Below are 25,874 nucleotides of genomic sequence, written 5' to 3'. Positions count from 1 at the left end.
TCTTTAAACAGTGCATTTCCACCCAATACGTTGAACTGAATCCAGATACATTCATTGAAAGGGCATGGATGTATAGTTTTGGTCCTTATTGCACTTAAAAGTACCACGTAATATTTTTTTTGAAAATATCCTTGTGGTATGTGGGTTAATACTAGCAGCAGAAATAAAAAATGTGAGATGCAAAAGCATACATTTCCTGTTTTCTCTCCTCTACTTAATCTCTTAACTGCAGATGGGTATTTATACATTTTTTATTCCAATTTCTGAAATGAGAATAACCAAGAAAATAATAATAGAGTATGGCAACTGGTTGCCCATATGCCAGTTCACTCCTGGGCAGAGGAAGACAAAAAATGAGTTCTATTGCTTGGCCTCTTCCATCTCCCCACGAGTCATTTTAGGCCTAGGAACACACAGAAAAGTATACCTGCTTCTACCTAGCCTTTCAGTGTTGACAAGTAAAAAAAGGCAGGTGTGTGTTTATGGCATCCTTAGGGGGCAGGTGTAAGAAAGGAAGGTATTAACTCATGTGTTACTTCCCCACTTGCCTTCCCTGACACTTTCTAGCCTGGAAAGGTAAAAAAGGTGTTTGGTAGGTAGCTGATCATAAGGAACCCCATTTTGCACACACTTATGCTCTTTCCCAGACCTAAAATCAGGGAGGGGGAAGGACTACTTATGCCTAAAAGTCATGTGGCATGAGTGTGTGCTTGCCTCCACCCAACCCCATCTCCCTCACCCTGCCTTCAAAATGGGTTACTTGCAAGGGTTAGCTGCCAAACATGAGTGTATAGTTCACCTTGTTGGAAGACTGGAAAAACAGTATATTCTATACAAAACTAAGCTGAAATATGTTTGAAAAGGGCCTGGGACACATGGGAAGCAGCAGGACATAATTTCCAAAGAATTGCAACTACCTAAGATCAGCACTGAACTCACTTAGATAAGACTCTCTTGTCAATAATGTCATTGTCAAGCTAAATCACATATACTGTGCTTCACCAAGGGATGGGAAGTAGTCTTCTGTCTTGAAGAGATCAGGAGGTTCATAAACTGTTTAATTCTGCCTTCAGGAAGATGTTTTGTTAAGGAAAGATGGCGCATTGACTGTGTGTAGAATTTTTTTGAAAGTATTTGGGAACGTTCCAAGGTCTGATTCTGCCTTTGTGATCTGTTCTTCCATTCCTGACACACTATTTCCGACCATTTTTACAAAGGCCTCCAGTTTGTCGATCTTTCTATACAGTTGCTTCATTTCCTTTGCCTTTGCATGAATATAAGGCACACTTTCACTTACTACTTGAGAGGAATCACTTCGAATCATGTCTAGCATCCCCACAAACTCATCCACTCTGGTTGGGGCGACTCCTCCCAGCGGTGAGGGCAGCAGGTACCCGGCGTAGTCCACCGCGGCCGAGGTCAGCAGCAGTTCCGCTCCACAGGCATCTCCTTCGGCCACGTTGTCTTCTTCCTCCTACCCCATCCCGGAGGCGCTGCTGTGGCTCTGAGAGATATAGCCGCCATCGCCGCTCAGCTGCCGCCTCATCTATTCGGCCACCACCCTCGTGCTACTACTCTCAGCACACGCGCATCGGAAAGCCAACCTGATAGGTGTCATGTTGAACGATATGTCTGGAGACTTTCAAATAAGAGGATGTGTCCTGTAAACCTCACCCACATGGGCGAACTAGTGCCCTGATCCTAGAACCAGATTACTGGAAAGACACTGATGGAGAAGGATACACAGGGCCAGACCCAAAGTGCTTCTGAAAGACCAGCCTGTGATGGCAGTGCCCCATCCTCAGAGGACTCCACTGAGGATCATATAGAGTCCCTTGCTCTGTAAAAGTAAAAGACTGTTGAAGCCGACTGGGGTCTTTAACTGTAATGGCACCTTCCAGCGAGTGCAGGGCTAGCAACAGAGATAGGGCTGCTATATAAACCTCAGTCTCCATTTGATGCTTCCTGAAGCAGCATCAGACCAGTGATGCCCTAGACCCAGAGTAATGTCTGAGCCCTACCTCCAGTCCCAGAGCTTCACCTCTCTTCAGGTCCTGACCTGCCCTCTGGCCTCCCACTGGACCCTGTTCCAGTCACCAGGGCCTGCCCATTCCTGCTTCTGGCCCAGTGCTGCTTCCAGGTATCTGGGGGCCGCATTGACAGGCTTCTGCCTCCAAGTACCCTCAGATGCCAGCCCCTGCCTTTTGCCCAAGACCAGTGCTTGCTTCACAAGCTGGCCCATGAGATACTCCCCATTGCGTGGCTAGTTCCCGCCTCCCCCGAGGAAATAAAGACACAGGAGACAAGAATTCAGGTTAATGGGTCAAATTAGGCCACAACTTTATTGATTACAGTAATTGAGCGGTATTGGCTTAGGCATTGGTCCTAACTATTAACCGGCTAGAGGCCGGAAGGGTTAATCACCAGAGGGAGGAGTCCTGCTGAGGCACGTCAACTAGGACATCCCTCTGACATCACCGCGTGGGGGCGTGCCATGGACCCACACCTCCTTAGGCTTAGGACAAGGCCACGCCCCCCAGAATCCTTTACCGGACTACCCTTGCTTGGGGGAAGTTGATGGCGCTCCTTCCCCCTTCATTTGCATAACAATAGAACAGTACCCCTACCAATGCCTAACCGCCAATACCGAAGAGTTGTGACGGTTTGCTACGAGGTAGGCGAAAACCAAATGGCTGGAGCCAATCTGCCATTTGGGAAAAATTCCTACCAGGCCCCTTGATGGTGACCAACCGAAGTTCATAGCAACGTCAGAGAACCTATCCTAAGAAAGGGGGTGGGATGGGCAGGAAAACCGGTCAGCTGCAGGAGCGGGGGGAAAGAGGAGGAGCCTCGGCTGCGGCAGGTTTAAATAGCTGAGGCCCCGCCCCCAGAGCCAGCTGATTGGCTGGCCCAGGGTATGACACGGGTGGGGATTCCTTTAGGTAACGCGGGGGCTGGAGTCAGCCCCCGCAAAAGTGGGGAAGGGGCATGATGCCCGCAACCCCACCTCCTTTTCTTTATTGCGGAAGTGGCTTTCTTTGAAAAGAACAGCAAAGACATTTCAAGAGATAATAATACAATATTTATTTAAGATGAACACATGCATAAAGAATACAGAAGGATCTATTGCAGAATTATTTGATTAATTGTATATATAACTGGAAAAAAATGCAGTGTATATTTTTATAGATCACAAAATAAATTGGTTTGACACAATGTACCTATTCATTTCTAATTCCAGTACGATTGGATTATGATCTGCATATTTAGCTTTGTTGATATCCATGCCAATGCCAATCGTTCGTATTATTTCTGCCTTTTTTACATAGCTTAATAAGGGTTTGGAGACAAAAAAAATATCTATCCTGGATGAAGTTTTATGCCGATGAGAGTAGAACGTATATTCTCGTGTATCAACATGATGAAATCTCCACACATCTACCAGGTCAAAATTATGAATCAAATCTTCCATTGCTTTGCATAAGGTTGATCTGTTGTTTTTGGGATCCGTTGATCTATCTTTAGCTTCTGACATTACAAAATTCATATCTCCTCCAATAATCCATTTTGTGCTGTTGTCAAAACTTGTCATGATTCTGTATAAGTAACTGAAAAATTCAGTTCTATTATTGTTTGGAGCATATATATTAGCTATGTTTAGCACTTCTTCATTTACACAGACTTGAATCATGATGACTCTGCCTTTATACTTTCCCTCTGTTTCTTCATATATCTTCTGTATTTCAATTTTATTTTCATTTATATACATTGCTGTTCCTGCTGAGTCTGAAGTGCTAGCTGAAGCAATAAGTTTGCCCAATCTTATATCACGTAATAAATATTCACGGTACTTTCCAATGTGTGTTTCCTGAAGCATGATTACATCAGCGTTTTCTTTACATAGATTCTCAAAAATTCTTTTTTGTTTCTCAGAACCGTTTAAACCTCTTGTATTGACAGAAAACATTTTGATTGAATTCATCTTCAATATTTTTATGGCTATTTTAAAGCAGAGTACTCTTCAAATCTCTCAGCTGTTGACTGTTCAGGTCTCTCGAAGCGGAAAGAAAGTTGGCGAATGCAGCTCGTTTTATATGCTGCTTATTTAGCCCCACCCACCCAATGCCACGTTGTGGTCAGTGATTGGTTAAATTTGCTCTGATGATTTGACGTAACATGGAATTTTCTAGTCACCTTACAAATCGAAATCTAGTGCCCTAATTTCGACATCACTCGTTTTACTTAAATTCCAGCCTGATGTTTGACTCTTGTGCTGTTATTTTTCTGCCCTGTTTGTTTTTGTCTTAAGTTCTCCTTTTGGCTATTTCCAGCCACTGTACTTATACTAATGTAAACTTCTATTATTACCATGCTTTTGTGGGAATTTTATTTTATGTTTATGAAATATTTTATACTGTGATCCCAACATTCCTCAACAGAGATCCTACTACTCTTTCCACCATCTGAATCAAGTATTGAAAAAGTAGGCATGTTCAAATAATCTGAAAGGTTTTTAAAGCTAAAACTACAACAGAATTTATAGAATAAGAAATAACACAAAGGAATAAAGAACACATACAAAGACCAAGTGTTTCTTGCTTGTCTTCTGCTTCTCCCCCATTCCAGATCTTATCCTGTCTCCCTACCACTTTTATCTATCTGAAATAACCTTTGCTCGCCTTTCCCTATCTCCATCCAATCAGGAGTGTTTATTTCTTTTTTAAAACATTTTTATTAAAGTTTTTCATAATACAATAACATATAGAAAATTAATGTAAATTTTTAAAAAAAACTACAAAAAGTTCAAATAGAATAAGTAGACTATGGAGTCCTCTCTTAAATGTAGTTCTTAACCCATGCCACCCACAGCCCCTGCCAGCTCTTTCCATTCTCCTCCCAGCCTCTCACCCTAAGAGGCCAACATTTCCCTGCCTCCCAACCAGGGTCCCTCCATCAACCATCTATCACCCCAGGAGTGTCTGTTTCTGAGAAGCACCTCAGATCTTTGTCTATTCCTGTGATAACTCCTCACCCAGTTCCTTGTCTTGCTGCTTCTGTTCGATAAGCAGACTTGATCCTTTAGCACAAAACACCATGCCCTGACCCTAAATTCCTCATTTAGACACCCACCACACTGTCCTGAAGATGAGGAATTCTGTTCTAGGGTCATGGCACTTGTTGTCCCATGTGGGTGAGGTTTACAGGACACATCAGCAAGACCTGTGCGTATTTGAAAGTTTCCAGACATAAAGTATACCATATTTTTCGTTCTATAGGATGCACCCGACCAAAGGACGCACCTAGTTTTTAGAGGAGGAAAACAATAAAAAAAAATTCTGAATCAAATGTTGTATAAACTACTGTATTGAATAAACATCAGAATCATATTAAAGCCATGTAAAGTGAACAGCTGTCAACAATGACATTAAGAAGCATCATCATTGTCATTATGAAATTAAGAGAGACTTTAAGGTTTGAGTACTCTTCTAGTCTTCTGTGAGCCCCAAGAACTCATCACTGCTAGAGTCAGAATTTATGAAGCTCAGTTGCTCACAATCACTGACATCACTTTCTTCGCTATCTTCATGTAAAATACCATCTTCGTTTCCATCCGAAGCATTGCTAATGCCACATTTTTCCTCTCAGTACTCTTCCTCCCCTCTCTCAGCGAACAGCCTGCCTGCTGCTCGCAAACATTCCCTTTACTTGAATTACAGTCAAGAAACAGCTGAGCAGAGCCTCTCAGCGGCAGGCTTGGGAGGCTTTCCTAATACCCACTTTTTTCTCCCCCTCCCCAAGCAGCATAGTTCAATTTTCCAGCCTCCTCCTCTCCATCCCTTTCACCCAAACTCCTCAGGTGACGTCTGCAATTTCTCCCCTTCGCTCCTCCCTCTCCTTTGCCCTCTACCATGACTCTCCACTCATGGCAACCTATGGTACCTCCTCTCCCTTCACCCAGCTTCTTGGTCCCCCTCCTCTCCGTCCTCTTCCTCCCCTCTCTCAGCGAACAGCCTGCCCACTGCTCCAAACCTTGAGGGGAAGGGCAGGCTGCTGGCAGAGCAGCACCCCCCACCTCCATTCAGCAGCCCAGGAGCGTGGGGCAGGCTGCCCACTGCTCCAAACCTTGAGGGGGAGGGCAGGCTGCTAGCAGAGCAGCACCCCCACCCCCATTCAGCAGCCCAGGAGCGTGGGGCATGGGCGCACATCCCTCCCGCTGCTCCAAAGCTTCCTGGGGCTGCAGGGGGAAGCCGAGGCTGCCGGCAGAGGTCTGCGTAACAGACCCCAGCAACTCAACATTTTGGCTAATCTACTTTATTTACATATAAACACACACGGAGCACTGCAACATGGCTCCCTCTCTCTCTCTAGCATCAGACTGCAAAAAAGTGAAAGGACAAAGGACAATAGTCCCACTTCACGGAACAGAGTAACATAAACATCCTGTCTCCGTCACTTCTCACTCTGTGGAGTCAAAACATAGACCGTCATGTGATAGACAAAAATCCCATGACAGACACAGATGCAGGTGACGTCTGCAATTTCTCCCCTTCGCTCCTCCCTCTCCTTTGCCCTCTACCATGACTCTCCACTCACGGCAACCTATGGTACCTCCTCTCCCTTCACCCAGCATACAATATGTGTGTGTATGCGTTCAGCTCTCCAGGTGTTTATTGTGAGATTGCTTTGAGATTTTTTTAAAAAGGAATATAAGGCATGAATCGGCAACCATCCTTGACTAATAGGAGAGTCCATCATGGTGCTGAAGGACACCATTTTGTTTCACGCGTCCATGATGGGCCTTGCCTTGCCTACATTTCCATACACTCAGGGGGATTGGGATAATTATATGGGGCTGGGGTGCAACCCATTTCTAAAACTCGTTGGACCCTTGCACTGAAATAGAGTTTAGTACACAAATGGAAGTTTAGGGAGACTGAAAACCCATACCAACCCTGTGTCTACCTTGTAACAGAATTTCAATGCAGGGGATTGCTTGCTTATCCATGCTCACTAATTTGGTTTCTGCCATGGTTGTCTTAGTTTGTCTAATAAAGGTGAACAACTTTATAATGCTCTCCTAGTCCTAGCGCGGTAGTAAAACTGCTAGCACATTTGCAAAGCTAAGCAGTGCCTGCTATGGTTTCAAATTGGATTTGGTACTGCAGTCTTGAGATTCCTACATTACATGGGGTTGGACTAGATGACCCTAGGGTTCCCAACTCTACGAGTCTATGATTCCCAAGAGATTTCGTTGGAACACGCTCCACTTCATCAGAACGTGGAAGTGGACTGAAGTCCAAGGGACCTTATGATGGGTGCCGTCACAAGCCACTTTTTTCTTTTGCTACGACAAACTGACACAGGGCTGCTCGTTAATTTGATAATTCAGTGAGTTTGCCTTCTCGGTTTCCGGAATCCGGCGCTTCTCTCGGCAGTTCGGTTGCAACTGAGCCGCTTTCCCAAAGCTGTTCCTCTCGAGACGTTTCCGGACTACAACTCCCATCATTCTTGGCTATGACGTCCTGCCTAGCCGGGGCTTAAAGGAGACGCAGTCCTATCACGGCTCTATGGTTAGAGTCGCAAGCGGTCGCGCAGGAAGTGATGCATTACGTCAGCGCCAGCCGAGTTTGGATGTCCCTGGGCTGGAGAAGAGCCCTCGTGCGTCGCTGAGGAGGTTCCGAAGCAGCGACGATGGCGCCGGGTGGGCAAGCAGCGGGCGGCGGAAGCAGTTCCAGCGCGGTGACGCCCGAGGGGCTGCGGGGCTGGATCCGGGGCGCCTACCGCTTCGCCACAGACCGCAGTGACTTTCGCAGGTGGGAGGAGTATTGATACGAAGGAGCTTTAGTCTCCTTCCAGGGCGGTGGGTCGGGGAGGGAGGAGGCAGCCGGAGCAGGGAGAGCCGCCCCGGGCTGTGCGGTGTCTCGCTTGGCCTGCCGTGAAGCACGGGGGGCCTCGCGTACTGTACGGATGTACAGGTGACTCCAAAGTTAATGCGCGGCTTGACGTTCACGGTTTTAAAAGGGCCTCGTGAGGGGTCCTGTAGCTGGCCAAGTAAAAAACAGATTAGGTGTGTCTGAAGGGTGCCGACTCGCCTCAACACTTTTCGTTTTCTGTTTCACAGCTTCGTCTTTTCAGGGTTTTTAATTTTTTTAAAACAACATTTTTTTGTTTTTTTCAAAATAAAGTGGAATACATTCCCCCATCTAACATCACCCCCTTCGCACCCTCAAAAAACATAGCATTTTCAGTGTTGAAAAGGCTTCCCCCAATAAACAGGAACTAAGGAACAAACGAGCATTAAACAAAAAGCCAAAACATCTCAAGGTTCTCTGCCCATACTAAATCTACTCCCAGGATCCCTTGCCCTTCTGCTTATCCTCATTTTTCCAGAAATTGCATTTGCAATTTTTCTCAGACAGCACTTTTTATGTCCTCTGGCTCTGCGAGTTTTGAATCCATTCTGAGCATAATTGAAGCAATTTAGCTTGAGAAATATTAGTATGTAGTACCCATAGGAAAACTCAACCCTGAGTTCTGGATTACACTAGCTAAATGCATCCTCACCTCCAGAGAAACTTGTGTAGCGAGGAAGCACTTCTACTGCACTTTGGTTAAGGCAGGCAGTTTTGAATAGAACGTTCTGTAAGTAACATGGCTGGCCCTTCATGCTGCTATATAAAGTGCAGTTCTGTTGATGTTTTGTCAGATGTCAGTCCCTCCGAGTTCAGTGAAATGATTGCAGTAAGAATGTCATATATATTCATATCTGGTATTAGCTTCTCTAGGCCAGAAATCCAGCAGAATTGTGCATAAATTTTGATATTAGCTACCAGTTTTCACACTCTTAACCCTACTCTGTATTTGTTTCAGGAACCTCATAGTTAACCTGGGTCTCTTTGCAGTGGGAGTTTGGGTAGCTAGAAACTTAACAGACATCGATTTGATGGCACCACAGCCTCCTGCATAGCAGAAACGGTGAGTAGCCAGGATTGTGGAAATAGTGCAGATTGTATATATCCTCTTAATTTCTCTCATCACAGTCAGATCAATAGTTAAGTGAAGGATTGAATAAATAAGACCCTGCTTTTCTGTGCAAACTCAGGCCTTATGAGGGTCACCCTTTCATTCTGGATGAAAGGAAAATATTTTCCTAATACAGGCATAGGCAAACTCGACCCTCCAGATGTTTTTGGGACTACAATTCCCATCATCCCTGAACACTGGTCCTGCTAGCTAGGGATCATGGGAGTTGTAGTCCCAAAACATCTGGAGGGCTGAGTTTACCTATGTCTGTCCTAATCTAAAGTTGGAGTGAGAACTTGCTACTGAAAGTTGAAAAACATCAAAATGGAAAGAGCTACAGGAAACTGTCATGAAAAACTTCTTTATCCAAAAATCACATTCCTGTTCTAGAACAGGGTTGAGGAGCCTTTTTGGCTCCACCCTATGGACCAGCTTTGACAGGTGGACAGGCAGGCCATGTCACATGAATGTCAGGTGGGTTGCCCCTCCCACATCAAAATCACTTGCACTCCCTGTGATCCCATCTGAGCATGATTGGGGGTGGGGGTGGCTGAGCGCTCTTTACAGGGATTTTCTCCTCCTCTTTTAAGTCAGTCCCTACTCTCCTGTACTCGGATGGGATTGTGGGGACTGAGTGCGAGAGCAAGAGCTGAGCATTCTTGCAGCACCCTGGGGTGATATTTAAAAAGGTGGCAGAAACTGCTGCAGAGTGCCTGATTGCTCTCTTAGGCCCAGTGATCAGCAGAATCAGCTCCTCTCCTGATGGGGGAGGGAGTGATCTTGCTTCCTGTGGAGGTTGGGCATACCCAAGAGCTTCCCGTAAGGAGTTGTCTGACAGGCCCATACTCAGCAGCATTGCTCTCCCTTTGCATTGGCTGATGTGTAGGGAGAGCTCTCCTTCTTCATAGGCAAACTCTGGCCCTCCAGATGTTTGGGGCTACAATTCCCATCATCCCTAGCTAACAGGACCAGTGGTCAAGGATGATGGGAATTGTAGTCCCAAACATCTGGAGGGCCGAGTTTGCCTATGCCTGATCTAGAACTTTCATAGTCTTTAAACTTGTGATTGCTATTTTTTTAAGCATTCCAAACTTCATGGACATTTCCACAAATGTTTGTATTTCGATAGAGTTAATATGACATAGGATTCCCTGTGTAATTTGCTTTAAACAATTCAAAGCATGATATTTTTAGTTACCTTTATAGTCAGTCATTTTCAAGCAAGGAGAATAAATTGAAAGAAATTTCTATCAGATAATTTTGTAGCCAAGAGCTGGATGGCTGAAACTATTGAATATGTTTAGACTTCTGTTACATAAATTAGCAGTTCCCAAACTATTCTGAAAACTTGTTGCACCTTAGGTTGAGCTATGAAAACTCTGTTTATATTTCTCTAAGCTTTGTTTTATTTTATGTTTCACCTGCCAGAGTTTGAGGGGAAATATATTAAATACTTCCTGAGATTTTGTGTTTGTAAATTATTGTATTTGGATAACTTCTGTATCAACTTTTTTATTACAATGTACATCAAACTATGTTGCATCTTTCCTTAAAATAAGTGGACTTGAGCTGTATCTGCCAAATTTCTCTGCAAGGTGTGATTTCTTGAAAGACCAAGTGCACAGAGTTTTCATTTTTTTTACCCATACAGTTTCAGTTCAAACTTAGCATGTTGTGATTTGATATAGAATTGTTAAAGCAAATTTGGGTGTTTATGTTGCCTTTGGATACAGAGGGTAATAATCACAGTGAGAATAGACCTACTGAAATAAATGAACTTAAGTCCCTTGATTTGATAGGCCTATTTTCAGTATGCTTTAGACCGGTATCACTCTTCAGATTTGTTTTATGTTCCTTCTGCCACAAAGCTAGTTTGAAATGACAGCTGTGTTGCACAAGGTATTAATAGTTTATGGGGCCCTGTCCACTTATTGGAAAAGCTATGTTGTTCACTTGTGTAGTAGCCTATCATCTTAGACCTCTAACTTTTCCTTACAGAGGTGAATGAAGTAGATCTGCGTGAAGTCTGAGTTTCCCTCTTGCTTTATGACCAAATGAATTGATTCATCACTGCGTTGATTTACATGGGATGTTATCTGCAATGCAGCTTCTATTGAAGCAATTGGAGGCATCAGCATCGTGAGTGAAGGACTAGAGAAAACACCGAGGCAACAATTTACCTGTACATTTCTTTTTATCATGTTCACTTCACTCGCTTGGGAGCACTATTGAGTCCAATTAATGTAGTACCTTCTGTTCTATTTTTGCCAGAAAATATAAGTTCTTTTGCAGATGGAATCAACTTATGTACCAAGAGTTTAACAGATTCTGAAGTGTGAAATAAAGACATGCCAATGCATTGGACTTTTTCATTTTAATAGGAAATTTCAGCTTACAAAAACAAGGTAAAAAGAGTAAAGATTTACAAAAATCATAAAAACATGATTCGTATTTCACACTTAAAGAAGTAACAAGCCCCAGTCCTGTGTTTTTAAGTAGGACATGTTAACTATTCAAAGGGAAAATACATTTTTTAAAGGCCTAGGTGACCCTTTACTTATGAACAATTTTCAGCCAGCATAAAGAGTTGCGTGGTATTGTAATTATGATGGTCTATTGTATGTGGAAAAGGAACTGTTTGGTCTTGCATAGCATTTTGGTGTCTTGGACTGCTCTATAATGCCTCTGAGGTTACGGGAAACCACTTGTTAATTTTTTTTTTAATCATATGGGCTGGAACGCTGTTGGTCTTGTAGAAGAACGTCATCATCATTACAATGTGTCTCTTTAAAGTTCCCTTTAACAATAGATTTGTGTTTGTTCATTAGAGCCACCCATTCCTCCTTCCCATATGGAGATAAAAGGTAGTTGAATCCTAAGGAGTTAATGAGACTTCAGTTGCCACCAAGGGGGAATGAAACCATTGGCCCTGTGGGGATGGTGTCTGCCCAAGTCCTATGACACATATTCTTGAGCAGAAAGAACATATTATTCAGTATATTTAGCAAAAAATCCAACTTACAGTTTTGTACCTGTTTATAACACACCTCTTGATCCTTTTTATTTATAAACTATTAAACCCAGTTCAATACAAAATGTAAAAGATGAGTAGCTGTGTTTCAGTAACATTTATGCAGTGAGTGGGTAAAATCAGTTGCTCATATATCGATCTGTCCTCCATCACTACCTACCTCCAACCCCTTTGGAGCTGAGGCAGTCTTAACCATTGCCTGAGTGCGACTAAGTGATCAACACCAAACAATCAGTAGCTACAAGTATAACTGCAGTCAGCATTGCCTTAAAGCTCCCCTGCAAATTACTAGTAGCCATAAATCTGCATTAAGACAAAACTGTATAGACTTTTTTTTACTATACCTTAAATTACTGCTAAAATAATGTAATCAGAAGTGTATGGCTTTGGGGAGCTGCGGCAAATTTAAGTACCTATGTAAAGAACCTTTGTGAAGTACTGTAAGGTGCTATTTCAGAGATCTGATTTTGTGCATGTTAAAATTCTGAAATCTAATCTAAGAATTTTCAGAACACTTGTTTTAAAAACGTTTTGTGGTGACCATTTTTAAAAGTAGTGGCAGAAATTTGTTCACGTTTTCTGGCTAGACTTACACACTCACTCCTCTTCAGTGGAACTTGTACATGTGATTCAGTTTACATTTTGAGGTGCAACCAGTGCCCATTGTGCACTGCATTTGTTATAAGTGAACTAAAGCGTAGCAGAGTTTCTTTTAATTCAAGAATTAGTTATAGTAATCTTTTGCCTTTGAAAGCTGGACCAAGCAAAAACGCCTAAAATTATGCGATTCGGTAACATAAAATTTCTTTGCCAAATATGCTATAGTCAACCATGCTTCTGGTCAGTACCATCTCTGCCACTGGTGGTTAAATAAGAGGCTAACAGTACTGACTGATGGGGAATGGGACCAGATGCCCTTACCAGTGGGTGGTGGAGGCTACTAGCTCAGTGCTGTGTGCCTGCACAATGCTGATCTCCAGCTCACGTGCCCTCTGCTGCTAAGGCTGTCAAGTCCCTTTCCCCCAGTGGACATGATACACCATACATTACATCACACATCTATGATATCAGAAACTGTCAATGGGATCTAAAAGCCTTTTCATGTTAAGTTTTGCAAGTTTGATTACAAGATGATGCTTTCCTTGAACAGCTAACAAGCTCTGTGTTTAGTTCTAAGCACAATTTTTTTCCTAAGTCTTGTTTCATAGACATGGTTTGGAGTATTAGTTATCAAAATAAAATAGAAGCTGAAAAACACACAAAGGTGCTTGGTTGCAACCCTAAAGATGAGAATTGTACATTGAAAGCTGAGGCTTTCACACCTGTTTTGTGCAGTAGCGAACAGGACACCTAACTATATAGGCAGTGGGAGGATGGATACAAGGAGTGTGTGTGTGTGAAATGGGAAGGTGAGCCTACTTCCACTCTATATCAGTGCACTTAAAACATGGCAATCCTAGTTTGATTTTAATTTCAGTTGATGCTACTTGCATACAGCCAATATTTTCTATGAAAAGAAAGCATAATTTTTCTGCAATCCAATGTACAGTATCATCATTGCTATGTTTAGCATTTCTCCTTTTCTGACATCCACATGACCTGAACTGAATTTGGAGGCCACGGTTATGCTTACACCTACATAGTTCCAATGCATTCTGCACTGTAAGTAGTCTTGTCAGACTTTGGCTGATTGAAGATGTGCTTGACAATGCAGCAGTGACCATATGCCTTTATCTTACTTGAGGTGCTGTATTTAAGGATAACGGATATTGCTAGTTAAACTAGATGCTAGGCATGATATCATGAAACAATGTTCACTGGATTCTATTAAGCACCTATACATATAGATGTTTAGCTTCAAGCACTCATACGTATCATATACTATCTGTATAAAGATAGGACTGTTTGTCCTCCCTGGAACTGGAAATGGAAAGAAGCAGTACCATGGTAGAAGAGAACGGATGTCTTTGCAAGGCACCAGTCAGCAATTTCATAGCCTTTTCCAAACTGCTTTGTCAACAGATTGCTCCAGGCATTCTTAACCTTTCACACCAAAATTATGACGTACTTGCTTCAAGAGGAATAATCCTAATTTGAAAAAACTTTTTACTGACAAAGATTTAACACAAAAACCAAAATTATGATCTACTTTTGAGCAAATCATTTGCATTATTAGAAATACAGTCTTTAGACACATACAGTAAAATACATCAAGTTGCTGGTAGGAACCATTTTTCCCATTCACACACAGATATGAAATGTAAAAAAGCCAATACTACTAAAGTATTGTAAAGACACAAATTTGGGAGGGGGAGAAAATTAAACTTGTGTCCCATGCAAAATGTAATTAGATACAAGGCACCCATTTTTATCTTAAAAAAATTGTTCACAAAGCTTTATCGGTAGGCAAAACTAATCCCACAACTTTCACCCCATTCATACAAATTTTCAGTCAGCAATACTGTTTAAATGTGGCTGCAGTTTGTGTTGGGGATAATTTGCTGACATTCAAAACTCATTTTCTCCTATCACACATACCTGGCACACAAAGCATATTAGTAAAATGGATCTTTACAATCAGAAAGAGACAACATGTATGTTTTTAAAGTTCTCCTTGTGAGTCCATAGGACACATTTAACACCATTTTTTTTGTAAGGTTTAACTGATAGGCGTGTTATAGTTTCCCTGAAGTGCACGCACACACCTAGGGCAATATCTAATGCTTGTCATACCTGGAGAAGACCCACTGCTCCAAGGATGACTTGCCACTGGATATCACCTCTATAGTTCAAAAGCAAATAAAAACAAGCATCTGCACAGTTCAACTTTGCAGTATAATAGTGAGTCGTTTGCAAGGATGCTCTTCAACTTGTTCGCTTTGTAATGTTAGGACTATTTCCCCAGTGCCTGTAGGAAACTTCTGATATAAAAGGATTCCATTAATATTTTCCCCTTTCTGCACAAATTTAAAGAACAAGTTAGTTGGTTGAAATTTTATATTTAAAATATGAAGGAACAAGTGAATAAATCGGCCTCTGTCCTCCTCTGCCTTTATTTTGGGGTTGCAGAGATACAAGGGGGAACCCATTCTTATACTTAATATGGACCTGTCACTGAAAATAGCAATCCCTTGTGGAGTATTTTCCCATACCCCTCAGTAACATTTAGGCACACCCATCCTCATGACATCATTGTACATCCCCGTCCCCCCATTGCTGGGCCAAGGAAACCGTGCTATCACACCATGGGTTGTGTGCCAAAATGTAGTGATAGGGGGAATATTTGACCTGGGGACACCATTTTTGTCAAGGGCAATGTCTAAATCTGCCTTCAGTGAGAGGAAGTGGGCAGTAATTCAAGTGGTCCAAATTTGATGAAGACCATTAGTTCCTATTTCAAAGCCTTTTAGTTCAGATCACTGCCTGCCTGCGCTTCCACAGACTTCTAAGACCCAGAAATTACATCAAGCTAATAAAACCCTTAGCTAGCCTAATAAAGACTCATTTTCAAAACTTGATGTACTGAATTGCTCCATTATTCTTAATTTTTTTTGTAGCTAGTTTTAGCTATAGACACACAACTAGTTTTGCTAGTTTTGCTCTGTTGATAACGGGAACACTTGTTATACCCAACTTATTCCTGTATGTATACTCTTATAGCCGGATCCTAAACATGTTTACTCAGAAATAAGTCTCACTGCTCACTGAGTTAAATGGGCTTGCTTCCTAACAGGCATGTTTAGGAGCATAAATGTTAAAGTAAATTGAATGATTTTCATGGGTTAGCAAATGTGGATGTGCTTTTGGTCATATCCTACAAGTACACGGTGGCTCTTGGGAGAAGTGAAGCACCTTTCAGTGCTAAACGTTTTTTAAGGTTTAACACATATGCAACAAAGGAGCTGAATGCTAGGAAAATTAACACGGGAAGGTTAACTGATTGGTTATTCTGTTAGGCTTCTTTGTAATGGTAAGAATGCCAATTGTTATCACATTTTCTGTCAACCAGGACACTTTAAAACAGTGTACAGCATAGCAAGAGCACTGCTAGCGGTGGACAGATATAAAAGAAACAGCATAAAAAATGCTATACGCTATCGCTTCCAAATAAAAGCTAATTATTACAGAAACCTCACAGTGTTGGAAACAGCAAGCACAATTCAAAAGCACAGTTCCTTCTTTCCCTATCCAGGTAACTTTCAATTGCACTCATTTCCACATCTCGTGCCACCCCATTAATCACATGAGAGGCAAGTACTGTCCAAATCTGCTTAGGAAACACAAAGCATTCATGGTACCCATACAATCCTCCCAACTACACTATGCATCTAATTTAGGCATCAGCTGCACCTACTCAAAAACTTAAAAGATGTTTGAAATACCCAGTCAAAAGATGAGTATTAACAGTAGGCTTGCCAGCTCCGCCATCAAACTCTAGCTATACCTTTAACAGCAGCTTGATGTGGAGGCAACAGTAGGTGATAGTGTTTATCTTCATGCTGTGAAAAGCTCCACATCTATTGTCTGCACATCAATTTGCCAGTAATGATCAGTTAGGCTGTGGTCAGTTGGCAGCCATACTACTGAGAAATCTGGTTTCAGAGCTGCATTCAGTAGTGGGTGTTGCAGGTGGGGTTGCATTGCTTTCCTGGCTCCCAAATACAGCAGTGCTGCCACGTACTGGGAGAGGAAGCGGCAAGGCAGTGGGGAGCTCAGCACTGTGCACAGGAGCCCTATTGCCATGCCCTGTTGTTTTGCTGCCTCCCCGTGGTAAATGGCAGCAATGCAGTCTTTGGAAGCCAGAATAGCAATGCAGCCCCATCTGCTACTGCAGTGCTGCATCATGATTTGTAGGGATTCAGCTTTCTATATTTAAAAACACTGTTGTGTCTGCTCTCAAGACAACGAGTACAAGCTGAGCTTCATTAACTGAATTTCTTACTAAGGATGCTTGCCGGTAGAACTTTCTGGAGTATCAGACATGCTGATCCAGTACACCTGAACTTTTTACTACCAGTCCAAACAGCAGACCAATGTCTACTGGAATCAGTGTGTGCTGCACAGTCCCAAATCATGGCTGTGTGTAACAAACCCCTGCTACTTTCTCCCTACTTCCAATGCAAGAAGGGGTAAACGCTTAGATTTCTGTCATTTTAGTAAACTTGCCATTTACTAATATCAGGAGGCTATCAATGGACTTTGAAAGATGGATTCACAGTAGCTACAGAAAGCAAGAAAGCACTTGAGAAAAACTTGTGCACACCAGACACCTGTCCATCTTTTTGAGATCCTTTTCCCCCAGAAATTTCTAAATTACATTGAAAGCTAAATCCTATACTGAGCAGAAGCTCCTGTGGCAAGACTATCTTCAGGAATTTTGAGAAGACCTGTGCTCTTCTCCAGAATTGTTTACTGAAATGCATGTGTTCTGCTCTAACAGAGGAACCCTGCAGCAGATAAACACTGATATTTGATCATTACAATTGCAGGATTAGATTTCTCAAATTTTGTGAAGCTCACCATCCATATCAGAGTCAAACTTCACCTGATTTACAATGAGGCTGCACTGATTTCTGTCACAATTTAACTGGCCTATTTCTAATGAGCAGTTAGGGGTATGATTTCTTGATACAATTGATGGCAAAAAAGAGCCCCGAAAGCCTAGTTACAAACCCAAGAAAAGTTATCTATATCTTTGTTAATACACAATTGTGGGGTTTTTATGCTATCGTATCAATATTTCCAAGTTCCAAAGCAACAAGTTGTTTGTTTAGCCACACAGAGTCCTGTGCTTTCCAAGTATGTCCTTTCTACAGAGATGAAACAGTGGCAAGAGCTCTTAATGGTAACTCAACATAGGATAGCACACTAATAAATTGTTATATCTTGTTGGTCATGTGCATGTGACTAAGCATACTGTGATGACAAACACTCACAGTTTGGAGCTAGTTTTCTGGGGGTTAGAGAAGAGAATGAGGATGGATACCCTTCCTGTTGCCCCAAAAAACACTACGAAAGGGAGGAAGTTGACAAAATTCAGGACACTATTAGGGCCTCTTCTTGCTTTATCTGTGTGATGGCTGCTACTTCCCTGTCCGTTCTTCTTTGCATCTGAAAAGTTGCTATGCACTTAGGGCAAGAGTTGATATGTTCCAATAGCAGCAGAAGAAAAAGAGAACGAGTAATTAGTACAGGAAATCTAATCCTCAACTGTGAAACTGGGTGGAGTCGCGTGACCAATTCATATGGTGATCATCATGTTATAGCCAATACATAAGGAAAGCCCCAAAAGCCAAGACCAACCCAGAACAACTGCAATCATTACAGAGGAAAATGTAGACTGTAAATTCAGTCTAAGTTTTTGTCTTATTAGAAGATGTGGAAAATAGAGGGGAAGAAAAATAGTTTCTCTAATTTTTAGTACATACTCAAAATATGTGACATATTCAGCGTTCTGTATAATTTCAGCTTTTGTTCATTCCAAGAAACTGGAATTACTTCAGGGGACAAAAGATGAAATGCCCATTACAAAAATAATAAGCAAGGGTTGATGAACACATTTTCCTAGTGTAAAAGATCTTAGCATGTGTTTTAGTACAGTACAACACCATCTACCCAAATTACGCTGGGTTAGAAAGATGGATAGTGACTATATTATACACTGTATAATAATAACTGGCTACGTTATTTACACCAAGAGGTGCAACAACAGCAGTTCACCACATCAAGAGATCAAGGATTAAGTCAGCTGTGTTGATTCATTCTTTTTCTGGAGGAATTGTTATATTTATGGTCAGTTTGATGGCTTTATATCCTGGTTGTACACAGAAATTTGAATGCACCTACTTTTCCATGCCATAATGATTTCTCTTTGAAAGAAGATAAATAGTCCTAGACATTGGAGGCTGTTACTCTTTGTTTTGTTTAGAGGACAAAGGGTTTTACAAATACATCTGTCCTTAAAAAAAATAGATGTTCTGCTACAATCTCATAGAACAGTTGCACATAGTAGGAGGCCCACTTTTCCAGACTGTGGATCCAAATAATTCCTGCAGCAGTATTTGTTCCCGCCAAGATGAGTGAACTCCAAAAGGCTTTTAAAAAAATAAAATAAAAATAAGCCAGTTGATGTTTCCTTTCAGGGGAGTGTCAGTCTTCTATCTTTATCATTGTGTTTGGACGGCACCTGAGCTTGAAGTTGTGTTTCTGAGATACTTGCTTTGCCCTGCACGGTTCTTTGAGTATAAAAAAGAATGTAGGCCTGGGTTTTGCATACCTCCTCCACACTACATACATTCAGTTTGGAGTCATTGCAGTGGACCCAAAACCCTAAAAAGGAGAAGAAACACAATTTATTAATGGCAGGGATTTATCCTGACAAATATATATTTTTTTTAACTGGTTCATAGACAGATGACCCCTTGAGCTTCTGTAGCACTTCTACAGAAGCTACAGAGAGAACCACAATATAATGTGCCCAAAGGGACATTTGTATTGAACAGCAGCCCCATGTGCTCAAAAGCAAGCCATTTTTGAAACTCAAGGGGACTTTCCAAAGCAGTTTTTGACATACTATGGTTCTGCTGCTGTTCAAGGAATACAACAATTCCAATAAGCAATCCCAAACATATGGCTGCTCCTAAAAGGGGCTTTCTGGGTCTCAGCCAAATATACTGCTATGTTATCTAAGCTTCCCCATTTTATAGTGTTATCCTGGATAAAATTCAAGAAAAGATAATTGTAATTCTGCTTTTCTCCAGATGGCTGGGGAAATACGCTGTATTAACATTTTGAAGGGAGATGCAAGACAATAACGAAGTGTGGATGTTCTCCATTCAGTGTGAATTTATCATCTGAACAAGTCTGCTTATAGTTTGGAGCAAGAGAAATAGCAATTCACTGAGCAAGCAAAATAGTTTAATTCAATGTGGATATGAAGTAAAAGAAAAATAGAACATGACTTTTCTTTTTTAGAGCAAGAGCAAGCAATATAATCTATTCTGAATGACTACAATCAAGAAGAAAAGCAGTTTAATTCCTAGTGTTACCAGCAGATATACTACTAGCTGTATACTGTGGAAACAGCTATAATATTGCAGGAAACAAATACATTTTTAAGAAGTGGTAATTCTACAAAATGCAATCAGTTAAAAAATTTCTCCCTATAACAAGGCACACGCACCTCCCTCTGTGTTGTAGCAATATGCCGTGTAATGTCCTGAGCCAAACCCTTTCCCGTGATGCATCACCACAGCCGAGAGGTCATAGACAAAGGTCTCTTTGTCAAGAGAAGAGAGAGTGTCCCTGCAGCAGTAAGGTTCCATGTTTAATACCTGGTCAAAGAGGACATGGACCCCAATCTTCTCACGGTGATTACGCCCAGACCACCTGCAATACAAAGGCATGCAATCAAAAGGGCTTTAAAAAAATATGGCAGGGGTGCTGACAGCTGTAGCAAAGCTATAACAAGATTTCAAAGAATTATGATATTCTGGATAGTGTACTTGATGAAAAATTTCAGCTGAATGGTCCTAATTTACTGCACTTAATATAGTCTGTTTAACAATATGAAATACAGGCCTTTCTACATGCTTTTGTAAAACATATTTCTTCAACAATATTATTCCATGCAATACATTTTGAAAACTGTTCTGCTTTTATTTTAAAACTACTTTTATTATTTTCTGAAACTGATGATCAATAAACCATTATTTAGTAAAGGACTATCATCAGGCTTAGTAGTGATTCAAAGTAGCTTCCTAGGTCATTAGCAATTACATTTTAGTAAACTCAAAAATAATTACATTACCAATTAGAAATAAAAATACATCTCCAAGTTGGGAAGAATATTTTCTGCCTTCTTGTTTCTTAGAATGTAAGATGGGTAAGTCAATACTATTTAGTGGATGTAAGTTGGCCCAATAAAAGAACTCCCATTCTTAGGCATAAATATTACAAAAGGGGTTTTCCTGCTAAAAGACAGGCATGTTATACTGCTCAGTCTAATTAAAGAATCTTGTTCTGAGGTTTTAAATATCTGCAAAAAATGGATACAACGAACAAAACACACTTTGTGAAAAATCTCAACCCTGGAGGTGGGCAAAATAGAGATCCTCTTTAACATAAATTTCAGCAGAATTGTACAATTATTTACAATCACAACCTGCTATGGGATACCCACTAACAGTAAATAGTGATGACATTTAAAACAAGCTAATATTGGATTCAGAATTCTCATTTTTAGGTGGAAAGGATAAGCTTACTCATTTGGTTACAATTTCACCTGTTTAACAGATGTCAGCATCAGATATGTTAGAGGAAGTTCTACAGTTACAACACACAAGCCTCTTTGATTATGCTTTCATTATAACATATTGCGGCTGCAAACCCACGAACTGCAGCAGTTGTGTTGTCACTTCTTTCCACAGATCTGTCTATTCAAACTTACTCCACTGGTGCTCCTATGGTAGTCAAAAGGCTGAGTCAATTCCTCCCACATCTACCCTCCCGGGAGGACATCAGCAGCCTTTAATGCCACTTTGAAAGACAAATCTCTTCACTGCCCTGCAGATTCATGACTACAATGCTTGGAAGAATTCCAGCTTGCAATAACTTGAATCCATTTACAATATCGGAAGAACAATCAACAGGAGTTCAAGCGTAGTGCTTGGAAAGAAGCAGGGAAGTGAATTCAGAGGCACAAATGCACATTGCAATACAGTGGATAATATTGTGCTAGAACGGTTCTAAAACAAACAAGGAGCCTCTTACTGTGTGCATCGGATCTTTTTTACAAATGGGTGCTTCATCTGTGCTCTATTCTGACAGAGAATCAAAAAGGGACATGAAACATTCTTGCATTTCTCTTCAAAAGTAAAAGGTATGTAAGGGTTCCATTTAATAAAACATCCAGTAATAATAGAAAAATTATATCCACACCATTGCTTCAGATACAAAGGCGATCCTTTATTCCCCCGCCCACCTCCAATTCACCTGAATCGTTTAAGGTGCAGCCGGAGGACCTGAGGTAGTCTGTAGATCATTAACTGCTTTTTAGCTTCACTTAGAATAAGAGGTTTGGGAGAAGATTTCCGCCGTTTGCCTACGTAACAATTAAGAAAGGACAAAAGAGGGCAAGTTACAGCTTCCTGTCTTTGAAAGAAAAAATTACCAACAGCAAGTCTTCTACCTTTCCACTTTCAGCAGCCGGAAACTAACAATAAAGCTGCAAAGTGTGAATGCTATGGGAACTTCTCCTCAGGTCTCTCTCAGCAACTCTATCAGTATGTGAAGTTTGAACCACATGAATTTGCTGGAAATTTGAAACATGCTTTATTTCCTCTTGCAAGTCATTTTTCAATCATCTGCTTATGGTTTCATGCTGCTTATATGAAAATTATTTTCAGCACAATGGTAAGCACTTTTACTTAGATCCAAGTCCCATGAAGTTCTATAGGATAAATTCCCTTGCTTAATGACAACGTCTGCAGAGGAGAGAGACTGATGGAGCCACCAGGTTAGGAATGATGAAGACATTTTCTCAAACTAGTTTTTTAAAGTAAACTCTACTAAAACATACACACACATCACATAGCACCAGAACAATTTCTGAGAAGATTAGTAGGTTAACGGTTAGTAATTTTTACGCTTTAACATTTCAGAGTAATTCAAAGCTTCTAAAAACACAACTATGTAAATACACTTTGCACATTGTCGTTTCAGATGCAAACAGCAAACCATGGTTTGATTAAAGCAGGAAATTATTCATTCAGATGAGTGTGTAAGAGGAGGAGTATGTGCAAACGCAGGACTAATCATAGAAACAATGGTTTGGAGGACTGGAAGTATTACTTCTAAACCTACACTTAAGTCTTTTAAGATGCCAGAAGACTCTTTTGTTTATATCTCAAGAATAAACATATGTCATCAAAGTCTTTTCCACAGCTGCCCACTCTACTGTAATACCAATCCCTAGAAAACCTATTTAAAAATAAATGACAAATACTCACCTGAACCTATTTTGATATAGAAAGTCTGAATAAAAACAAATTTCCAGCCATACATTATGGCTGACATCTATAGTTTCTCCTTGATTATTTATGATTTATATCCTATTATAAAAGTCATAGTTCCCTTATTAATTATCTCAAATAGTATCCCAAGGTTTTATCTCTGCAACCTCAATACACACTATTTTTGAGACGTCATGGCAACTTTGAATAATTATCAAAAAGGAAACAAAGGAGGAATGATTTGGTGTGCTTGGCAAAAAATTATAGTTATGTACCCAAATCCTAGGACAGCAATCCACAAATAAAATTGAAGATAATATGCAAGCATGGGTGTATTAATGTGTTTCCAAGGTACTATCGTACTGACAAATTCAAAGCAAAGCTTCAAATGCAAGAAATCCTCCATGTCAATGTTAAAAACAGGCCATTCTTTGTCTTCACGAATACACAAAAAAGAACACATGAAAATGTGTGTAGCTAAACACTTGAGGAAGGCTACGACAGTGAAGTATGGCGTTTCCTGTAGTGAAGAACTCTTTACCTAAGTCTGTCAAATTCTATTCCCGTTTTTAATAGCATCCTGAAACAAAACAAAAAACCAACCCAATTTCTGCCAAAACCAATCCAAGCAACTTTTAATCTGCAATTGATACTTCCTTAAACCAGACAGAAGCCTGTCACCTGTGCCAGAAGCTGTCACCAAGAAGGGTGGGAGGGAACAGTTCTCTCCAATACAGAAAGAATGGAATGGCTCTGTAAGTTCATCAGATCAATTGGGTATGCAAACTTACCTAATTTCTATAATTAATTTCAATTGTTGAACCCTGCTTTATTGTTATCAGTTTCTTTTAAAAAGCAAACAACACAGTTCCAGCCTGCCTGCATTTTCACCATAAACATGCATAACATTAGCATTGGATAATGGAATCACTGTAGTTGTTATTCTTCTGGAGACATTACTGCTTTTCCTCAATGAGCTTTCCTTTCTGTTTTTCAGAACATAAAAGACCCTAAAAAGAACAGGTTCTTCCTATTCCCGTGTCTCTATCCTATTCGGTTAGGAGAACTTTTTTGTTTTAGCAATCTGGCAAATAATAATAATAATAATAATAATATAGGGCTTCTTCCCATTACTTTCAGTAACATTTCAGTATAGTTCTAAGCGCAGTTAAGCCCTTTTACATTCTGTGATGTTCAACATCAATATTGCTGATGGCACTATAAAGCATTATTTATTATTAACAACTTTTTACAGTATTCGGAACTGTTGAATGGAAGGTCAAGAATTGTGGAAGCACCTGTTATAGTGTCACCAGGCACAATGGAAAATTAAATCTGTAAGTAACATAACCGTCTTTCACTTACTGTTGCACTGGTCACATGCATAAATCCTTCCTTCCAAAGCTTCTGTTTCTGTGAATTTGGCCAACATTTCAGTCAGCATGCACTCCGTCTGATTAACAGGCACAATCCCTTTGTTGATGGAGTGATACCGTTCAGGAAATTCCAGGGAAAGATCCCAGAAAGGTTCCACAGTATTAGATTTATAGTTACATGTTATACAGGTGACCTAGCAAGAAAAGGTTTATTTATTAAGACATACATTTATACAGATACCGTCTCATAAGACACTGTGAGGCCAGTGAGTGAGGCTTAGCAGCCAAGAAAATATGGCTTATTCTGTGCTCTAAGTAAGTCTATAACAATCTGTAAGAGAGAGGTTGTGCTTGGAAATTCCCAGATATGGACAGAGAGGCACCTTCAGAATAATTTCTATTGTTTGATTATACTGCCTTTGTACAACTCTCTAGTGTAAGAATGAAATCAGTCCTACTGAAATCTATGGCTAAAATTCAACTCCTTTAAGTAATTCCTCTAACTTGATTTATTGATAAATGCCCATATCTATTTAATTTTCTTCATCGCTATAATGAGTTGCAGAATATATTTCTTCAGTTTACTGGTATGCTGAAGAGGATTTTATGTTATATGTTACCAATATTGCTGTTTAGTGGGTAACAGGTTTGTTTTTGTTAATTGCTTCACCAAGAAGAAATGATGTATTTTACCCAGTTTGCTAGACCAAACCTGTGAAAAGATGCATACTGCAACATAGCTCCAATTTATACCTAAAACCAATAGCATTATATGCACTGATTTCCTCCCTGACTTCTGGTTGTAATGAAAGCAAAGTTTGTTAATCTGGATGTAATGAGATGAACCAGAAAGTGGGATGGGGTCAGAGCTTGTGAGGAAAGGAATCTTGAATGTCCAAGATTCACTCATGTAATGTCAAGCCACCACAGCATGGTGTTACATGAGAACTACCTATAATGTCTACTTAGACCAGGCATCCCCAACCTGTGGCCCTCCAGATGTTTTGGCCTACAACTCCCATGATCCTTAGCTAACAGGACCAGTGGTCAGGGATGATGGGAATTGTAGTCCAAAACATCTGGAGGGCCGAAGGTTGGGGATGCCTGACTTAGAGTATTATATAGCTGGGAGCTTCTGAATGAGGAACATAATATTATGATATTTTTCAAAAATGAAAACAAAAGCGTGAGTGGAGGAGAAAACTCTGCCTCATTCTCCCAAAAGATTCTGATGGGTTAACAATGTAGTTTGCAAAACCTAAGTGGAAGCAGCCAAAAGCACCTAACTAGGAGGACAGAAAAAATAGTGCCACAGTCATGCTTTGCAAAAAAACAACAACAAAACCCCACACCCATTATATAAACAAACCCTATCTCTCCCCAGCCATATTTGGAATAGTAAGTATAAACTATAGCAAAGACTCTAACATT

General features: G+C 40.7%; 2 protein-coding genes and 1 pseudogene across 9 annotated transcripts in view; 1 reads left to right on the top strand and 2 right to left on the bottom strand.

Annotated features, from left to right (window-relative positions):
- Nucleotides 1-637: 637 nt before the first annotated feature.
- LOC310847370 (biogenesis of lysosome-related organelles complex 1 subunit 4 pseudogene) lies at nt 638-1,561 on the bottom strand (annotated as a pseudogene). Its single transcript has one exon. The product of its transcript is annotated as a biogenesis of lysosome-related organelles complex 1 subunit 4 pseudogene (transcript).
- A 6,035-nt stretch (nt 1,562-7,596) lies between these two features.
- On the top strand, nt 7,597-11,383 carry TOMM6 (translocase of outer mitochondrial membrane 6). Its single transcript, XM_083745161.1, has 3 exons — nt 7,597-7,814; nt 8,872-8,976; nt 11,023-11,383. The coding sequence occupies exons 1-2, from the start codon at nt 7,693-7,695 to the stop codon at nt 8,966-8,968; spliced, it is 219 nt and encodes a 72-aa protein (XP_083601287.1). The 5' UTR covers nt 7,597-7,692; the 3' UTR covers nt 8,969-8,976; nt 11,023-11,383.
- USP49 (ubiquitin specific peptidase 49) overlaps nt 11,380-25,874 on the bottom strand; it is a 55,349-nt gene continuing 40,854 nt past the window's right edge. For 4 of the 7 annotated variants that reach the window (XM_083744966.1, XM_083744967.1, XM_083744965.1 and 1 more), the window contains 4 exons: nt 24,433-24,637; nt 22,049-22,157; nt 20,238-20,443; nt 11,380-19,384 (listed from right to left, as the gene is read on the bottom strand). In XM_083744966.1, the coding sequence (XP_083601092.1) occupies nt 19,194-19,384; nt 20,238-20,443; nt 22,049-22,157; nt 24,433-24,637 (711 nt within the window). In that variant the 3' untranslated portion in view covers nt 11,380-19,193. The remainder of the gene's footprint in view (nt 19,385-20,237; nt 20,444-22,048; nt 22,158-24,432; nt 24,638-25,874) is intronic. The other 3 variants (XM_083744971.1, XM_083744970.1, XM_083744969.1) reach the window with 1 other exon arrangement.

The sequence above is a fragment of the Podarcis gaigeae genome (assembly GCF_964106915.1).
Source record: "Podarcis gaigeae genome assembly, chromosome: 6".
NCBI classification, from domain to species: Eukaryota; Metazoa; Chordata; class Lepidosauria; order Squamata; family Lacertidae; genus Podarcis; species Podarcis gaigeae.
The sequence above is the reverse complement of the archived record's forward strand: the minus strand, read 5'-3'. Positions and strand labels throughout refer to the sequence as shown.

Coding starts and splice junctions, on each gene's coding strand:
- TOMM6 (XM_083745161.1), top strand. CDS start 7,693: ATGGCGCCGGGTGGGCAAGCAGCGGGCGGCGGAAGCAGTTCCAGCGCG. Junction 7,815..8,871: donor GACCGCAGTGACTTTCGCAG/GTGGGAGGAGTA, acceptor TATTTGTTTCAG/GAACCTCATAGTTAACCTGG.